General features: G+C 43.4%; 1 protein-coding gene across 4 annotated transcripts in view; it reads left to right on the top strand.

Moving 5' to 3' along the window:
- Positions 1 to 16,097, top strand: part of SIL1 (SIL1 nucleotide exchange factor) — a 210,392-nt gene that overhangs the window by 54,214 nt on the left and 140,081 nt on the right. For all 4 annotated transcript variants that reach the window (XR_004318735.1, XM_006180347.3, XM_032476848.1 and 1 more), the window contains one exon: positions 2,723 to 2,858. Coding sequence is in view for 3 of the 4 variants with exons in the window: in XM_006180347.3 (XP_006180409.1) it covers positions 2,723 to 2,858 (136 nt within the window). In the remaining variant the exon portion in view is untranslated. The remainder of the gene's footprint in view (positions 1 to 2,722; positions 2,859 to 16,097) is intronic.

Raw genomic sequence — 16,097 nt, 5'->3', positions numbered from 1 at the left:
CATTGTGAGCAGTGATGGGGTTGATGCAAAAAATGTTTGGCTTTCCTAGGGCATGAAGCCTGTGTCTCAGTGGTTCATGTCTTGTTCTAATCCTTCTTGAACTACTCTATTAATCTCATTAAAGATCTAGAAAAAGAGGCTTTCTCAGTCCCTACTCAACAGAATGAAAACTAGCATTGCCTAGATTTTGAAGGGCTTTCTGACATATTTTCATCATAACCATTACACTTGCCTGTTTCCACTTCTCTTGATGATAAGGATTTGGTTGCTTGCTTATATCTGCACCTGCCAGGCCTGGCTGATAGATGCACTAAAGCAAGAGTTGTAACGTAAAGCTCAGAGATGTTTAGTTTGGCCTTCTTAGAGTTCTGAAAATAAGAAAATTTCACATAAAAATCTGGATTTCTGTTTTCTCTTCAAGTTGAATGCCTTCGTGGCAGTGGTGACCAACTGAATGGCAGCTGTGTTTCTTAGTCAAGGCACACTTTTCACAGTCCTACCACTCCCGGTTGTTTTTACAACTGGCACACAGCATTCATTTACATCCATCCTTGCCTGGCCCCTGGAGGCATTTAACCCACGTGCCTCTGAGGTAAATCTTATTAACAGTCTCTTAGTCCTGTGGTCCAGTGTATGGTGCTTCTGGCAGAGGCTGATCAGCATGGCTAGGCTCTGGGTACTGAGTGGACACTGTGGTCTTTGTTTTGCTGTAGAAGACTAGTGCTTGGCTTCCAGCCGACTCATCTACTTTGGGCATGCCTCAGTCTAAGACATCCATGACATACCTGCCTGTCAGAGGAAGGCATTTTTTCATTCCTTTGTTGAGTGATTACCCCATGCTTAGCCCAGAGCTTAGTTTGTATACAGTGGTGAAAGAGCCTGACACAGTACTTGCTCACAAGAAACTTGGTTTCTGGGAGTTTGATATCCATGCCCTCAGAATGTAGGGTACCTCCTGCCAGTCTGTCTTCTCTGTAGTCTCACAAGTACTTCTACTCTTCTGTTCTAGTTTTCTTCTGTGCTCAGATTTGTGCAGATTTCAGGTTGAAAGGGTTGAATGAGTTTGAGGGGTCAGGCTGCATAGGTGACCACAGACCAAACCTGACCTTCCTGAATGATGCCATATTGTATAGTCACTATCGGATGTCACAGCATAGACTCATCTGACCTGCCCTTACAAGTAATAAGTGTAATGGCTACCATGTAGCCAAGGCTAGTGATTTACAAGGTAATACCTCCTCTAATGTATGAGTGAGATGTTATTTCTCCTTTACAAATGTGACTTAAAAAGTTAAGTAACTTTCCTGGAGTCAAAAGAAACTTGGATTTGAACTTTGGGTTTTCTGAAGCAGAGTTTAAGTTTTTAATCATGATACTGTGGTCAGTGCCTCTTATTACTTGTGACGTGATTTGAGGACCCCTTCTTGCTGAAGATACTTTCCTTACTGATTCTTAACAAGATCTGAAGTTCTGCAATCTAAATTTCATGCTTTTATTTCTGGTTGAAATGTAAAAATCCTTGGAGGCACTTTATATTGTCATCATCAACACCTTAACCTTTCTTCTGGCGGGGATACCTGTCTGGAGCTGGTGGACTGCTTGAAAGAGATTCATCATTCAGTCCTCCCATGCAGGATTAAAATTGTTTGGGAGACCAAACTGGGATCTGTGTAAAGTACCTAGCACAGATTTGGGTTCATAGGAGGAATCCATGAAATATACTTAATATTATTAGGGGAAGAACTAGGAGGTGGAGGAAAAGTGATGGAAGGTCTGAAATGACCTCCCGGTGTGCTAGTGTGGGTTCTTCTTTGCCCTCTCAAATGTAATTGCCCAGATCTCTGGAACTCTCTGGTTCCAATTTCCTGAGGCCTTACTGCTTTTGTATAAGTACAGGTTTAAAAATGGGACAGGAAGAATGGGAGGCTGGGAAGGAGAAAAAGGAATAATACTTTTGTATTTATATTACATCGCTGTCTCCTGAGCTCAGAATGCTCTACAGACACCATCTCATCAATCCTCCATGATCTCCATGGGGTAGAAGGAAACAGGTTTTAGGAAGAGGTTTCTAATCTGGGCATCTTCTTACCTCAGCCTACTGGACTTGCACCTTCCCACCTTCCCACTTGTACCGCTTCCACCGTGAATTGGAATGCTTCAGGAGGTCATTTATGCCCCTTAGGAACCCTGGGGAATTGTCAGGCACTACCTGTGCCCTGCTGGGCTGCTTAGGAATTAATTGGGCCTTAGCGGCTAGCTTTTGTACATCTCTGGACCGTTTGAGGCCTTACTCTACTATTCATTTTTTTTTTTTTTGTAAATACCTTTAGTTTTTTATTCTAAGAGTAATGAGTATGAGTTTTAAACATCAAACAGTATGGTAACTTATCAAGTGAAAAGTAAAAGGCTCTTATTGTCTCCTTTTATCAACCCCTCTACCCAGTATGTTCTCTTAACCCCCTCAAGATAGTATGGAGCTTTCTGGACCTTTTTTTAATGCTTTTACAGAAGTGCCATATACACAAAACACATGCTGTGTTCATATATCCATATCACCTCACTCGTACTGGTTCTGAGGCTAACCTTGTGAAAGGTCCAAACAGGGTTGGGGAGGGCAGGAAGGGCATAGAGGAGAAGAGTGTACTGCCCCAGGCCATTTTCTTTCTGCTTGCCTGGTAACCAGCTGAGGTGGGTCATGCCCTGTGTTTTCTTTTCTCTGAAGGAATTTGCACTGACCAACCCAGAGAAGAGCAGCACCGAAGAAAGAGAGAGAAAGGAAACTACAGCAGAGGAGGAGCTGGACCCCAGGGTCCTGGAGGTGTTTCATCCGACCCATGAGTGGCAGGCCCTTCGGCCAGGTACCAAGTTCATCCCTGTCCCCAGGAAACACACTCTGAGTTCAAACTGTGTGGGTCCCTGTCCCCACAGGGATTCTTTGAAGAAGTAGCCACTCTCTGGCCTGCTGTAGGGGAACAGTGTGCTCCATCAGAGCAGTGGCTTCTGTTGCAAGGCTTAGAGGCCTTCATTTTCCAGCAGAACAGAGATTGTGGCATCTGAGCACCCTGGAAGGAAGGCAGGTGGTGGATGGCCAAGCTTTCTGAGCAAGTGATTGAAAACTTTCTTTCCTTGCACTTCTGAAACACGGGAGAGGCAGTGACATGTGCCTCACTCTGCAAATGCTATTTTGGGCTCTGCTGCTCGGCTCAGTGCTGCTGAAATATTGTTCACCAGAGAGTCTTGAGCACCGGTGCAGGGCAGGAGTGTTCTGTTGTTAAAGGAACCTGTGCCAAGAAACAGGGGCTGGTCCTGGCCTCGTTTTTAAATGGGGCATCCTCAACAGCAACAACTTTCTAACCCTTTTATGAGCCTGGGCCTAGGGCTTAAAATAATAATGAAAAAAGCCAGCAGTTATGGATGTTTACCATATTCAGATACCATGCTAGGTGCTTCATGTACATAATCTTACTCAGTCTTCACAGTAATAGGAACTATTTTATCTTTATTTTCATATTAAAATATTGATGCTCAGAGAGGTTAGGTGACTTGACCTATGTCATTTAGCCAACTTGTCCAATGTTGCTGACCCAGAGACTAGACCCACCTTCCTCTCACTTGTCCTTCTAGTCCCAGCTGTCCTGGTCTGGAGCCCCATTGTGGTGACACTTGGGCCCATTCTCAGGAGTAGGCTATATGCGTCTGCCCTGTGGCAAGGTGGATGGCAAGCCCTGGCATCTGCCAGAGTGTAGTTTCAGCACCTCCTTGCTGATATTCATCACCATGTCCTCAATGCCCCCTTTGCTGCTGTGCTTGCAGGGGCAGCATTCGCTGTGCCAGCCAACTTTCTGGTAGCATTATTGCTCCTTCTGGGCTTGCATACAGGTAGTTGCTGCCACAGAAGAGTGATGAATCACCAAGGAAGCCAAGTAGGTGCTAATCTAATGTTGAGTAGAGGGAGGTTTTAGGGACAGAGATAGTGGGTTCAGCAGATCCAACCTCTGGCTACGCTCCTCCACCTTCCCTAAGAACTGAGCCCCCCAGTCTTTGAGGACTAAAAATAGAAAGGCTCTCAGGGGATGCGGAGTAGAGGATGTGGGCTATATCAACTAGTTTATGTGATTAAAAGTGCCTGTACCACTTTTAACCAGGTAAGTGCCTGGAGCAGATGGGGATCAGTGTCCTGTGGCTCCCACTCCTACTCTCTTCCTGTAGCACCCTTCAAGGCCTTGGTCCACACTGCAGAACAAGCCTCAGATTCTGACCCAGGGCTCGCCTCTGGGCAGTGGAGCTGCTATTAATGGTTAAGCAAATGAGCCACTCTTTGTATCTTTTGGGACGGTGTGCCAGAGCCTGTTTGTCACTGGCAGGTTGAGGGCTCTGAGCACCTCCTGGAGAATTAGAGTACAGTACTGATTATTACATTTAACTTGCTGCCCCATTGACATCACTCCCTGCTTCCTAATTTCTCAAGAACCCCTCATAAATTCTTCCTCAAATTCTCTTGAAGCTGCCCTAAAGTCTGGTTTGTCATGCTGTAGCACAGACACTCAGGCCCCACAGCTCTGGGGGAAAAGCAACTCTGGTTCCAGTCATGCTTGTTCCATCCCAAGAGTGTTTGTGCCTACATTCACCCCCTCCCCAAGCAGGGGTGGTGAAGGGAGGGTATGTGAGAGGCTTGTTCTGGCCTCAGGGTCTGATGAGGGGTGATTCAGATTCTGGCACTGTGGAGTCAGACAAGTCTCTCGTAGGTCCCAGTGCAGGATCAAGGTGTTCTGTGTGTATACTGAGAAGGTTTCTATGTATGTTTGTTGGTAGGAAGTTGACCTCTCAGTGGTCTAAGTGGATAGCTGACCCTTTCCTGTAATCAGAGTGTATTTCATTCATCACATTCTGAATGTGGCCTGGGAGCTTCCATCACAGCTACTGAAAGGTTAAAAGGAAAATAATCAGGCCTGGAAACTTGTTTGATGGGTAGTTAAATGAAGAGGTAGTATAATTTAGTGGTAAAGAGCTTAGACTTTTGGCTCAGCCAGTCCTGGGTTCAAATCCTAGCTTTGCTACTTAGGGTATCTTGGGCAAGTTATTGAATGCTTCTGTCCTTCAGTTTCCCCATTGGTGATGTGGGGGAAATGTCCTGTGCTGCCTGCTGCAGAGGCTGATGTGAGGATTCCTAGCATGAAGACATTACTCAGTACATAGCAGTTCTGATTTTAAATGGTACATTATCCATTTGTGCTACCCCTTCAACTCAGTAGTGAAATTAGATACCAGTGATGGTGCATGAGCATGTAGCCTTCCTGTCTTCTTTGGCTTTAGATAGGGAAGGGAACTCAGGATGACAAGGAGAGACTTCTGTAGTCATAGAATGTTCTACCTCTCTCCCTCCATAGGGATTTTTGATAAGGGAGCAGAAGGGATTAGCACAGCATTTTCTGCCTGAGAGTTAGAGGTTTGGCATAGGAAGATGGTGGAGTCTCTTTTGGAGAATTCTAAGAGAATGGCAAAATGGCTAGTTTATGTTGGTAGTTACTGACCCCAGTTCAGTATCTTCTGTCACCTTAAACATCTCTGAAGGGAGGACCTCAACTCTGTTGTCCTTAGGTCTCCAAGGAGGAGATAATGGGCTGCATGGTCTTGGCTCATGTGAAGGTAGATTTCCCGACTGCCTGCTGTGACGTGGAATACCAGGGGAGCAACCCATAACTTTCATGGACCTTCCTACCACACCTGATGTGAATTGGACCCCAGCGGCTCAACCCTGGGGAAGCTGCAGGTCACTCTCCTAAAGTCTCTCTGCCTCTGTTTTATTACTGTCAGTATCCGCACTGTGAGCTGCTTGTTCCTAGAAGTGATTTTCCTGTCTCTGTCTCTCATTTCTGGTTTATTTCGGGATCTGTCATACCTACGGAGGCATAGCAAGCATTTGAGTGTGGATTCAGCATCAGCTATTCACAAGCAAGCTGAGGAAAGCTGTTTGCTGGCCGGTCCTGTGGGTTCTGGGCAGGGAACTCAGGCATTTGTCCTATGGCTGAGGACCCCTGAACTCCAGGCTTTGTGCTTGTGTACTTGTTACAGAAAGCTGGTCACAGCCAGATATGGTGGGGCTTCTGTGCCCTGGGCATTTTCTGAGATCCTACTTTGTGCTACACACCATACTGGTAGCCAGAGACAGATAATAATTCACATTTACTGAGCACTGACTGTGCCAGGGCAGCTGCTATAACTACCCTCACTTTTATAGACAAAACTGAGTTTCAGAGAAAAGTGACTTAGCCAAACAACCAATAGGTGGTAGAGTCAGAATTCAGATCTAGCTTTGGCCCTAAGCCTGAGCTCCTAACCTCTGTGCCATAATGTCTTTCTGGGTAGCAAGTGAGACATGACCACTGTCTTCCAGCAGCTTATAGTCTTACAGAGGATACAGAGAGAAAAGGCACCAAAGTGTTTTGGATGTCCTGGTGAAAGTGTCCCATGCTCAATGAGAGCAATAAAGAGGGTATGGGGAGGTCAAGCCAGGGCCTTCTCTCTGTCCCTGAGATCTTGGTGGAGCATTGAGTCAAATTTTATGAACTTAAACCTCCAACCCCACCTTGAGTTCTTTTTGAACTGTGTGGCCTTGGTCAGGTTGATTAGAATCTCTGAACCTTAGTTTCCTCATCTGAAAATAGGGATGAAAATATCTACTTCACAGAGATAGTGTGAGACTGAAACAAGATTAACATATGTGAAATGTTTCACACAGGGCCTGGCACTTAGGAAATATTCAATAAATGACTATAGTTGTCATTTAAAAATATACCTATGCTCCTGCTCCCTTTCTCTGAGGACCTGAAATGAAAGTGGAGGTAATGAGGCATCTGGACAAAAGCCCCTCTTATTCTGCCCATGCCCCAGCACTACATGCTGGCCACATACGGGCTCAGGGAATAACAGACTTGAAGCTTCTTAGTGACCTGAGCTGACTCCCAGGCTCTGAAATACTGTGTGAGAGCCTCTGAAATATTGGCATTAGCTCAAAGAGCCCACTCGATGGGAGCATGCAGGAAGCCTGTGCAGAAACACGTTCATGTGAGTGTGCTAAAAAAAAAAAAGAAAAGAAAAAAAAAAATCCAAATCATCAACAACTGATGAGAGCGATCCAAGAATTATAGAGCACCAGCCATCTGGTCAGATCATTTCAGATCTGCACCAGCAATAGGAGGGAATTGAATTTTAAAAACCTCATTTATGGTGGATCAACTACTCGGTTTCAAGTATTTAAGGAAGTCTGATTCCTGCAAGCTCTGGACATCTGTCTGAAGAAGCACCTGATTCTGGTCTGGATGATTCTGTGGGATTGTCTCTGTGAGACCTTTGGCCCCTTGCAGCTTATAAGAGGCTGTGTGATTCTCCAGTCCTTAGACACCAACTGAGTATCCAATAATTCAATTCAGTTCTGACACTGTCTACCTGGAGATAGTGTCAGATCCCACAGTTAAAGGGCTGAGTCCCAGTACCTCTTCAGGAGCTAGTTACAAGTGCCAGGCCACTGGACTTCTCAATGATCAACTGGGGACTCCCATAGTTCCCTCCCCAGGTTTGATAATTTGCTAGAACAGCTCACAGAACTCAGGAAAACACTTTACTTGTGTTTACTGGTTTATTATAACGGTACAACTCAGAACAGCCAAATGGAAGAGACACATAGGACAAGGTATGGGAGGTGGGGTGCAGAGCTTCAGTGCCCTCTCTGGGCATGTTGCCCTCCTACTACTTCTGTGTGTTCATCAGTCTGAAGCTCTCTGAAGTCCCATAGGGGCTTTTATGAAGGTTTCATTACTTAGGCGTGATTCATTATGTCATTGACCATTGGTGATTGAACTCAGTCTCCAGCCCCCCTCCTCTCCTTAGAGATGGGGCTAAAAGTTCTAACCCTCTTTATCAAGTCTTGGTCTTTCTGGTGGCCTGCCCCCTATCCTGAAGTTATCTAAGCCCTCCACCAAGAGTCATTTCAGGAACCAGGGATTAAGACCAAATATTTATATTTTTTATTACACCACAAGCTACAGTTGAGGTGAGACTAAGGGGCAAAGTTCCTAGTGCCTTCTGATACCTACCCAGCTCTGTGATTGGGAGGCAGGTGACTCTTCCTTCCTCTCCTAGTCAGGAGTTATCTTCCTTCTGAGTTATCTCATTCTCTAGGATCATACACAAGAGTATGACCTCTTTCTGTCCAGTCCTTCACACACAGGTGCATATAAACCTCAAGGCCCAGGAACAGTGGGTGGGAGTAGGAGTATTGGTTAAGGGCAGTTCATAGCTAAGCTCCTGTGGCTCATCGGAGTGGGGCAGTGGGACTTCTTGGCTGCTGCCAGGAGGTAATGGACTGAGGGAGGGTTATAGTAGGGGGCCTCTGGCTCAAGAGTGGTGCTGGAAAGGTGGAGCAGGGGCTGGATTAGAGGAAACAGCATGGTTTTTATGTGGTGTGGTGGTAATCTGTTTCCTCTCTTGAACACAACTTGCTATCTCCAACAACTTTTCACGATGAAGCGTTCAACAGAGCTTACCTTTAGTGCTACCTCCTGCACAGTGTCTTCGTCTTCTGCTTTGAAACCTTTCAGGTCTTCTGGAGATTCCCCGAGAACTTCATTTGTTTCTATCCTACCTATGCTTCTGGTCTGTCTTCCTGATTAGTGCCACCTCCCTAACCATTGTTAAGCATTCTCCCCTCGGAGCATCTTGTTTGCTCCTTGTCAATATGAGTTTGTCAGGGGAACTGCTTGGGGCATAGCAGGATGCCAGGCTTCTTGAGGCCTTTAGGAGCAATTTCAGAGGCTCCAAATTACCCTGTCCTGGGAGAGAAAAGGGTGGTGAACTGGAATACAAGAAGGCCCCAGAGGGTTCTGTAAAGATAGTTTAGATCACTTCATTTCAGAGAGACATCATTTCCCATATGTGGAATTCTCCCAGAATGTCTGATCACTGCCCCTTAGTAGCCAAATTCCACACTTTCCTAGGGGAGCAGGTGGAGGCCATGGCAGAAAGGCCTGTGACCTCCATTGGAGCCACTGCCAAGGCTGAGGCCACTCTGAGACTGGCTAAGTGCCTTGCTGGCACCAGAGCATCTCTTCCTGGGCTTTGGCCTTCATTACCTGAATGGGGCAGCCAGGATCCAATTAGCAATCTGTTGACTTGGGTGTTTATAAAGAGCAGCTGTTGGCTATCTGCTTTCTAATGAGTGTTTATATGCTTAATGCTCACCCTAGGCCCTTATCCTCCCCTTCCTCCCCTTCATTCATCTATCTGTTCTCTCTGAGGTTTAATAAAGAGAACTTAGAGTGGCATAGCCTTGGATCTCAAAGATTAGGATCCCCAAACTGACAGAAATAAAAAATTTAGGCTGTAGAAGGGATAATGGAAAACTAGCTGCAAAAACCAGTCCCAGCCCTCACACCCAGGGTGTGACTTTAATTCAGGGAGTCTGTGTAGCCCTATCTTCCCTTCTTTCTCTAATTTTGCCCTCACCCTACAGGCTAAGACCATCTAGGCCATCTCCAAGGTTGGGATTAACTGGGGCTAGGAATAGCTTTCAAGGACTGGCCTGGAGCTGGAACAAGAGGCCCTTTCTCAGAGCTGGTTCCATTTTAAGGTTTGTCAAAGTACTGGAGGTAGGAATTGATTGATAACTTAAGAAGAGATAGTATTTGACAAGGTAGAGAAGAGAACAGGAAGGACGCATGAGTGAAGCGGGCATGACATGAGCAGAGACCTAAAGTGAGAGTATATCTACCTGGTTAGGCAGGGATGTATAGGAGAATAATGGGATGATGATGAGCAGCATCCCCTCCATCAGGATAGAGGGTGGTGATGGGAGGGAAGAGAACTGAAAAATATTAGATCTAAATATGTGAAAGTAAGTGTGTAGTTTAGTCCAATTAGGGGCTGTGCTATGAATGGAAGATGAGGAAATGAAGAAGGATGTTACAAACTCCTTAGCTTGAGGGGTTTGAAAATAAGTGAAAGAAGAGAAAAAAAAAAGTAATTTCAGAGCTAGGCACACCAAAAGTTTGCTTTTTCATGTTACTTTTTAAATTGAAGTGTAGTCAGTTACAGTGTGTTAATTTCTGGTGTACAGCATAATGTCCCAGTCATGCATATAATTATACATATTTGTTTTCATATTCTTTTTCATTAAAGGTTATTACAGGATATTGAATGTAGTTCCCTATGCTATAGAGAAGAAATTTGTTTTTCATCTATTTTTTTTATATAGTGGTTATCATTTGCAAATCTCAAACTCCTAAATTTATCCCTTCCCACCCCCTTTCCCCTGGTAACCATAAGATTGTTTACTATGTCTGTGAGTCTGTTTCTGTTTTGTAGATGAGTTCATTCGTGTCCTCTTCCTCCTTTTTCTTTTTCTTTTTTTTTTTTTTTTTTTTAGATTCCATATATGAGTGATATCCTATGTTATTTTTCTTTCTCTTTCTGGCTTACTTCACTTAGAGTAATGATTTCCAGGTCCATCCATGTTGCTGCAGATGGCATTATTTTATTCTTTTTTATGGCTGAGTAGTATTCTGCTATATAAATATACCACAACTTCTTTATCCAGTCATTTGTCAGTGGACATTTAGGTTACTTCCATGTCTTGGCTATTGTAAATAGTGCTGCCATGAACATTGGGATACATGTATCTTTTTGATTGAGAGTTCCCTCCAGATACATGCCCAGGAGTGGTATTGCTGGATCATATGGTAAGTCTGTTTCTAGTTTTTTGAGGAATCTCCGTACTGTTTTCCATAATGGCTGCACCAAACTACATTCCCACCAGCAGTGTAGGAGGGTTCCCTTTTCTCCACATCCTCTCCAGCATTTGTGGTTTGTGAACTGTTTAATGATGGCCATTCTGACAGGTGTGAGGTGATACCTCATTGTAGTTTTGATTTGCATTTCTCTGAGAATTAGTGATACTGAGCATGTTTTCATGTACCTATTGGCCATTTGTATGTCTTCAATGGATAATTGCTTGTTTAGGTCTTCTGCTCATTTTTGGATTGGGTTTGTTTTTTTATTCTTAAGTTGTATGAGCTATTTATATATTCTGGAAATTCAGCCTTTGTCAGTTGCATCATTTGCAAATATTTTCTTCCATTCTGTAGATTGTCATTTTGTTTTGCTTCTTGTTTCCTTTGCTGTGCAAAACCTTATAAGTTTAATTAGGTCCCATTTGTTCATTTTTGCTTTTATTTCTATTGCCTGGGTGGATTGCACATTTGTTGAACTCATACAATGTTCCAGGTATGGTGCTTAATGTCAGAGATACCATGGTGGGCAGTGACAGAGGCTTGCCTGCCTGGGATTATGGTGTAGAAAGACCCCTAGACAGGAAAATAACTCAGAGAACACAGAGGTGTGACACTGAAGGACATCTTCCCAGGGGCGGTGTCATTGAAGGTGAATGGAGAGAGCTTTTATGTATGTTGGAATGCAAAGGGGAAAGGAGGCAGTGTTGAGAGAGATTTGAAATCCCAGAGAGGAGATCTTTGATGAAGCAAAGTTGTTTAGCTGGCAGATGGACAGTCTTAGGTTCATGAATATGATAAGCCTTGGAAATTAGAAGATGAAAACAAGGAAAAGGGGGAGAGATGTAGAGGGAAACTGAGGAAGCTTCCATTAGGTGTCTTCAATTTTCTGAGTCAGGCTGTGACTTTTACTTTGAATGATGAAACAGAAGGACTCTGTCCGATGTTTAAGGAATGGACAGACTGAGGAAGAACCACTGTGAAGAAATTGCTTAGACAATGAAGAGGTCAGAACTATGCATTGCTTAGCATCAGGGCCCAGCTGACATCTGGCAGCCTGACTTTGTGTAGGCCAGCCAGTGGGTTTGGTGACTTTCTAGAACAAATCTGAGCCTTGGACAGTGAGTAGCTAGAGTGTGAGGAATGATGGGAAGATCATTAAGGAGATTATTGTCTTTGGGATTGGTGAGTGAGACCTTCGTCTATTTGGCCTGTGGGACAAATTGAAGAGCTTTACTGGAAGCTCCTCTGAACCTGCGCTAACATTCCTTTTTCTGAACCAAGGAGTATGAAGGCTCTTTGAAGCTCCTGGCTTTGCTCCGGGACCGAGTTGAGGTATCACCTTACTAGCCACTGATCTTCTAGGCAGGCATGAAAAGAACCTGAATGAAGTGAAACTTTTGTGCAGTGGGCTCTGTAGGTCTTTCTTTTGTTGCTTGTGCTCTGAGCAGGCTGATAGCACTTCTGTTCATGTTGGGATTTTGTTTTGCTACTGTTCATAAATTAATAGGTTGTTGGTCTTGCCTTCTTTCTCGTAATATGTTGATTTGAGACAAAGATTGAGTTGTATTTTGAGTTAATTCTCAGAATAGTCTGTTTATGTTTTGTATAACGCAGTTGTTTGAAAGGAGAGAACCATTTTTTTAATTAAAAAGTTTTCAGATTTGACTCCTTGTGACCATAATTAATTTATCTGGGCAGAGGTGAGTTTTTATAGAATAGTAATATGGTATTTTGGTAAAGTTTTTTTTCCCCCAGGAGAAAAAGAAAACTACCCCTATCCTCCACCCTAAGTAGCTCTCTAAATGTTGTATAAATGTCATCTTGTTAATCTCCATTCTGTCATCCTGGTTTTGCGAAGTCATGTTTTTGGAAAGAGGATGAGGAGGTTGTCTAATATCTCGTGGCCAAGAATGACTAAGGTGGGCTAGGACCCAGAAACTTTAGTCTGGTTGTTGGGGAAGGGGGGAAAACTAACATTTTTTGGAAAATCCTCTTGTCCTTGGTGCTTTGTGTACATTATTTGAAGGAGGCCTCAAGGTGCTTCATAAAGGAGTGGTTACCTCTTCCCTTCGACTCTTTTGGAGCCTGTGTTTGGTCAGTGAAGGAACCTCAGATCCCATTGCTCTTCCCAGGGTTTTCTTTTTCTTCTGAAGATAGAAACTGTAGGATCATTGCTTGAAAGTAGTGCTTTTTGAAGTTTCTGTGGGGACAAAATAATGTGAATTTTGGAGGCTATTGACATTGAGAAGGGATATTATTCAAGAGGAGGAAGAATTATTCAAGCTACCGCATCTTTGTTTCCTAAGTTAGATCTTAGGGATCCTAGGGGTAGATCCAGATGTCCCGTAAACACAGTGGAGTAAGTAGCCCTATGTGCAGTGTGATTGGAGGGCTGTTAGCTGGCTTTAGATTCCCACTGGGTTAAACTGCAGATAGAGAGGCTGGAGGAGTTGTTCCCAGAGGCCATTAGCATTTCAACCTCCAGTATTTGATCAAAATAGCTAGCTGAGATATGTTGGAGTTAGATATAAAATGGTAGATTTCAAAGGGGGAGGGGCTCTTTCTTGTACAAAACTGGCAATAATAGGGGCAACCAGATGAAATGTTGGATTGACAGACACTTATCTAAGTGATGGGGTTGGGAGGTGCACTTTGAGGGGGAAGTGGGGAGAAATAAGATAGAGACAAATCAGAGGAAGGCTGAGTCTTCTCACCTATTTGTTGGTGTCATTTAACCCTGCTTATGTATGTCGTGAAAGTCTTGTTTCTATAGTGACTCAGTTTGAACAAAATAATCTATTTTTCTCTTTCTCTTCCTCCTTTTTATGCTCTCAGCCCTTCTCCCTTCCTTCCTCACTGCCTGCCCTCTCTACCTTCTTTGATTCCTTGCTGTAATGGCCTCTGCCTGCAGCAGATTGTCAGGTAGCAGGGATAGATAGATGTGGGAGTGTGTAGTTGGGGGAATATTTTCTCAATTCTGCCAGCATCAAAGAAATGTCTTCCAAGCCAATCCTTTCAGCCATGTTATTTTACTGATCAGTCAGAATGAGAGAAAAAACACATTAGCATTGCCAGTGCGCGGATTTAGGAAAAATCAAGTCTGTGGAACGGAGTGATCTAAAGTCATAAGCGTTAACAACAAATCCTGGAGTGCAGCTGGAGTTCTTCCCAGGCTGTCTCCAATAGCCATGTCCCTTGACACCCCCCCCACCGTGCTACATGAATGCTTAACTTTCCCAAAGAGCCTAATGCTAAAGAGAAGGTGTCAGCTTGTGTTGCCCATCATTGGATGTTTCTGGGCATGACATGGAAAAGAAGCAGTCTCAGAAGGTTGGGGTTTTTTTTGGTTTTTTTTGTCCTTTGACTGCAACGTCTCTATATATTTGAAAAAGCTGTTAGAAGAGTTCTCTTGAGTTGGGCAAATATACATGCTCATATGTTTCCCCTCTTCTTTGTCTTTAGGTCAGGAAGGTGCTTCTTGTCAAGAGGAAGAAATTTCTGGTTATGTGGGCAAAACTTAGAAAGTAAAGTGGATAGTTTATCTCCTTTGGAAAAGAGACAAAACTCTAGAATGTCCTCTCTTCAAAGAGGCATATCCTCTGGGGAGGGAGTAGCCAAAGGGCAGAGTCCATCCTGTATTTTGGCATCTGGTTGTTGTTGCCATGCCTTGAATATAGCAGATAGTAGTGTTGTAGAGTTCCACTACCCAGGTTCCCATCTTAGCTCTGCCTTTTTACCTGAGTTGTCTTGGGCAAGTTATGTAATTCCACTGAAGTTTAGTGAAATATCCTACAAATGATATTTCATTATAAAATAAGGATAGTATTAATACCTACTTCAGAGGGTTGTTTTAAGTGGTAAATAAGGTAAGCATTAAAGTGTTTACTATAATGCCAGGTATATAGAAGTAGCTTAAATGTTAGCTGCTATTGCTTTTCTTGTAGTAAAAACGAGTGGACATCAGACAAATCTAGGCTGAGGTATACTATAAAAATTAACTGACCAGTATTCAAGCATGCCAAGCAAGAAAGACCGAGGAGTTGTCACAGATAGGAGACCAAGGAGACATGACAACTAAATACAGTGTTGTATCCTGCATTAGATTCTGGAACAGTAAAAAGGAAATTAGAGGAAAAACTGGTGAAGTGCAAACAGTCTGTAGTTTAGTTACTACTTTTGTACCAATGTTAATTTCTTAGTTTCAGTAATTGTTATATAAGATCTTAATATTAGGGGAAGCTGAAGGGTATATGAAAACTTTGTTTTGTTTTTGCAACTTTTTTCTAAGTCCAAAATTAATTCAAAATAAAAAGTTAAAACAAAGTAAATGAATGCTCAAGTGACCTGTTAGGTAAAGGAGAAACTGACCAGGGTGGAGCCATGCATAGCAGATCACATCTGACTTAGCCTCAACCTCCTGCGTCACAAGGAGGGCTCTTACTATGGGTCCACAATGCTTGGCCTTTAGACCCGAACTCCTGCTGCATCCCAAGCAGAGGTCTGCTCTAGGCAGCTAATTGGTCAGATGACAACACAGACACATATCCCACATATCTTATTCTGCAGTGGTGCCATAGCGACTGGGGAGGAGGCCACCATTCATTTGGCATTAGGAGTCTCTGCAGGGCTGACTGATCAGTGCACTTGTCTCTGTTCCTTGGAATATAAATGAAACACTGCCTATTTTATCCTTTTATCTAAGCACCAATCACTATGGCAATATGTTTGCAGTATGAGATGCCTACCCCTACGCTTATGCTCACTGTTTGATCATCAAGAAGAAAGAAAAATAAGTTCAAATCAAGCTTTGCAATAATTTATTATTTTCTTTCCTGTTTTAAGTGCCTTTCTCTTGCACAAAGCATGTCCTTTGCTTGCTCTTTTTGGGTGCAGAAGGTACATATGCTTTTTTATGACTGATGTGGCCATCTCCGTCGTGCTAATAGCAGGGTTTGTAGAAGAAAGCTGTTATTATCATTGGGAGAATGCAAGTGTTGGAGTTGTTATTTTTTCATTGAAGTCAACTATCAGGGGAGTCTGGAAAGTATAAAGTCCTCCATTCTAGCACTCAACTCCCTCACAAGTATTCACCTTCTGGAAGCCCATATCTTAGGAGTTTAAAAAAAAAAAAATCAGTGCTAAAGAATGTCTTTTGTATTTTAACTCAGTGGCTAACGTATACTGCTTTTTGCTATTGATTTACAAATTTTATTGTCAGACCCTGGGGATGCGTATGGATTATTCAATAGTGTGACAAATGGCTGGGCTCTGAATTATATATTGTATTACAGGGGAGTTCATAAACCATATTTC

The sequence above is a fragment of the Camelus ferus genome, chromosome 3 (assembly GCF_009834535.1).
Source record: "Camelus ferus isolate YT-003-E chromosome 3, BCGSAC_Cfer_1.0, whole genome shotgun sequence".
NCBI classification, from domain to species: domain Eukaryota; kingdom Metazoa; phylum Chordata; class Mammalia; order Artiodactyla; family Camelidae; genus Camelus; species Camelus ferus.
The sequence above is the reverse complement of the archived record's forward strand: the minus strand, read 5'-3'. Positions and strand labels throughout refer to the sequence as shown.